Source organism: Silurus aristotelis (assembly GCF_946808225.1).
Source record: "Silurus aristotelis genome assembly, chromosome: 28".
In the NCBI taxonomy this organism is placed as follows: Eukaryota; Metazoa; Chordata; class Actinopteri; order Siluriformes; family Siluridae; genus Silurus; species Silurus aristotelis.
Genome location: NC_139601.1, coordinates 16130372 through 16132871, shown reverse-complemented (window position 1 = coordinate 16132871; position 2500 = coordinate 16130372). Strand labels below are relative to the sequence as shown.

Below are 2500 nucleotides of genomic sequence, written 5' to 3'. Positions count from 1 at the left end.
GCTGACCCTCGGGGTAAAGCTTCCGGATCTCCGTCACGGCGAAATAAGCAGGCAGGAGACACGCGTTCCTGTCCAAGATATACTCCACCACCTGCACACACACACACACACACACACACACACACACACACACACACACACACACACACACACACACACACACAATACTACATGTAATCAACAAACGACTTAACAGTCAAATATATTCCATGTTAAATACAACCTTACTGATATTTCCAAGTGTATATCAGCAAACGGGCGCACTCTAGTGAACGATATCCTGGGTTAACACCAGAAAATGTATCCTGGGCTAGCTGTCTTAAATTATATCCTGGGATAACTCTAGTAAAGTATATTCAAGGTTAACCCCAGTCAAAATATAACCCAAGCTAACTGGAATGAAATTTATCCTGGGCTAACTGAAGAAAATGATAACGCCAATTAGAAAAATATATATCCTACACTAGGTCCAGTGAACTTTATCCTGGGCTCCCTCTAGTAAAATATATCCTGGGTTAGTTGCAGTAATTGTTTTCCTGATCTAGCTCCAATAAACTATTTCCTGGGTTAATCGCAGTAAACTACATCATGGTACAATAAAAGTATCCTGGGGTAACTCCAAAAAAAGAATCCTGGGATGCCGCCAGCCAAATTGATTCTGGGCTAATTCCAATCAAATATGTCCTGGGATAACTGCAGTTATACATGTACAGTATAGGGGTCCAATTCCAGTATATACACATTTCGAGTAATATCCCGGACTAGTTCCAGAAAAATACGTGCTGTGCTGCTGTACGTATAATATATTCCAGGATAATTCCTGCTCTTAATGGCTTTGGTTAGCTCTGGTAATAAAATATACTGTATCCCAAGATAAATCTGGTTAAATATGTTCTGGATCAGTTTCAGGAAAGTGCACCCTGGAAAACATCCTGTCATTCACATCCTGGGCTAATTCCAGATAAATGTATTCCAGTTTGATACCTTTTTTTTTTTTTAATGGGTTGGTAAAATATATATCCTGGGTTAAATCCAGTAAAATATATATCCTGGGTTAAATCCAGTAAAATATATATCCTGGGTTAAATCCAGTAAAATATATATTAGTAGGTGACACACCAAAATACATCCAAATGTGATAATGGCTCGAAATTAATCCTGGGAAAAATCCATTAACCCGGGATAGTACCTCAGGCTAATAATAATATAATAATGAGGTGAAGGTAAGGTTTACCTCTCGCGCTGGGAGGAGCTGCTGCACCACCGCTGAGCTAACCAGGTTCGGGATGGTCTGTGTTTTATCCAGCACAGCCTTCAGCAGGTCCCTCACACCCTGCACACACACACACACACACACACACACACACACACACACACTTACTTTAAACACGTCTCAGAAATGTCTTATTGCTAATAAAAGATGGTGCGCATCACTGTACCTTATAATCCACACCGCCAATTATCTTCCGGATCAGTTTGAAGGTCAGAGACCAGAGCTGAGTGCGTTCCCATTCCAGACATTCAGAGCCGATCAGCGCCTGACACACCATCCTGCGTGCGAGCGCACGCGCGCGCACACACACACACACACACACACACACACACTTAGACCTGCATCACACTGATCCAACAAATATTACCCCATTTTTTTGAGTCAGTAAAAGTCTCAGAAGAAATTAATTGGACTGAGTCAGGAGTCAGAACTGAATCAAAATGACAAAGGAGTCAGAATGAGTCAGGTGTCACTCGTCAGGAGTCTAACTCTTTCTGAATCTTTCCAATTCATACTGCCTCATTTTGAGTCAGAGCAACTCATTTACCCATTGTCTATCCTCGTTTCTAAACCGACTTTTTCCAGATTATAGACTCGCACTAACACCACATCTTCCCGCCTCTGACTCGCTCTGCCTCTCCTAACCGAATTGGGCTGTTTGTAGGAGCTGACAATAGACTCTTTTCAATCAGAACAGAGTTTACCAGTGCTGTGGTGTGTGTGTGTGTGTGTGTGTGTGTGTGTGTGTGTGTGTGTGTGTGTACCTGGGTGGCAGCAGGCTGGTCTCCACAGCCATGGCGAGGCAGTCGTAGAGGAAGGAGATGCGTTTGGGGCTGTGCTGGTTGTGTACGAAACGCACAATCCACAGCACACACTGCTCATGAGACTCCTACACACACACACACACACACACACACATAGTTAAACACTCTTCAGCTATATCACGTCTGATGCACCAAACACTGAGCAGACGAAACAGTTTCCTCTTTATTAGTCAAAATATGAATCAGCACGAATCAGAATGACTCGGGAGTCAGCACGAATCAGAATGACTCGGGAGTCAGCACGAATCAGAATGACTCGGGAGAATCAAACTGATTCAGAAAGAGTCAGACTGTGTAGTGCAAATGATTTGCTTCGTTGTGTTCAGCGAATCACGTTATTAGAAACGTCGGACACTACACGTTTCTCGGCCGACGAGGCAGATGACGTGAGAACACGTTTCCA

The 2500-nt window shown here is 43.2% G+C and overlaps 1 protein-coding gene across 2 annotated transcripts in view; it reads right to left on the bottom strand.

Annotated features, from left to right (window-relative positions):
- med23 (mediator complex subunit 23) overlaps positions 1-2500 on the bottom strand; it is a 25595-nt gene that overhangs the window by 21994 nt on the left and 1101 nt on the right. For both annotated transcript variants that reach the window (XM_083534392.1, XM_083534393.1), the window contains exons 4-7: positions 2038-2162; positions 1440-1551; positions 1235-1333; positions 1-91 (exon numbers count right to left, since the gene is read on the bottom strand). The exon at positions 1-91 is cut by the window's left edge and continues 11 nt beyond it. In XM_083534392.1, the coding sequence (XP_083390518.1) occupies positions 1-91; positions 1235-1333; positions 1440-1551; positions 2038-2162 (427 nt within the window). The remainder of the gene's footprint in view (positions 92-1234; positions 1334-1439; positions 1552-2037; positions 2163-2500) is intronic.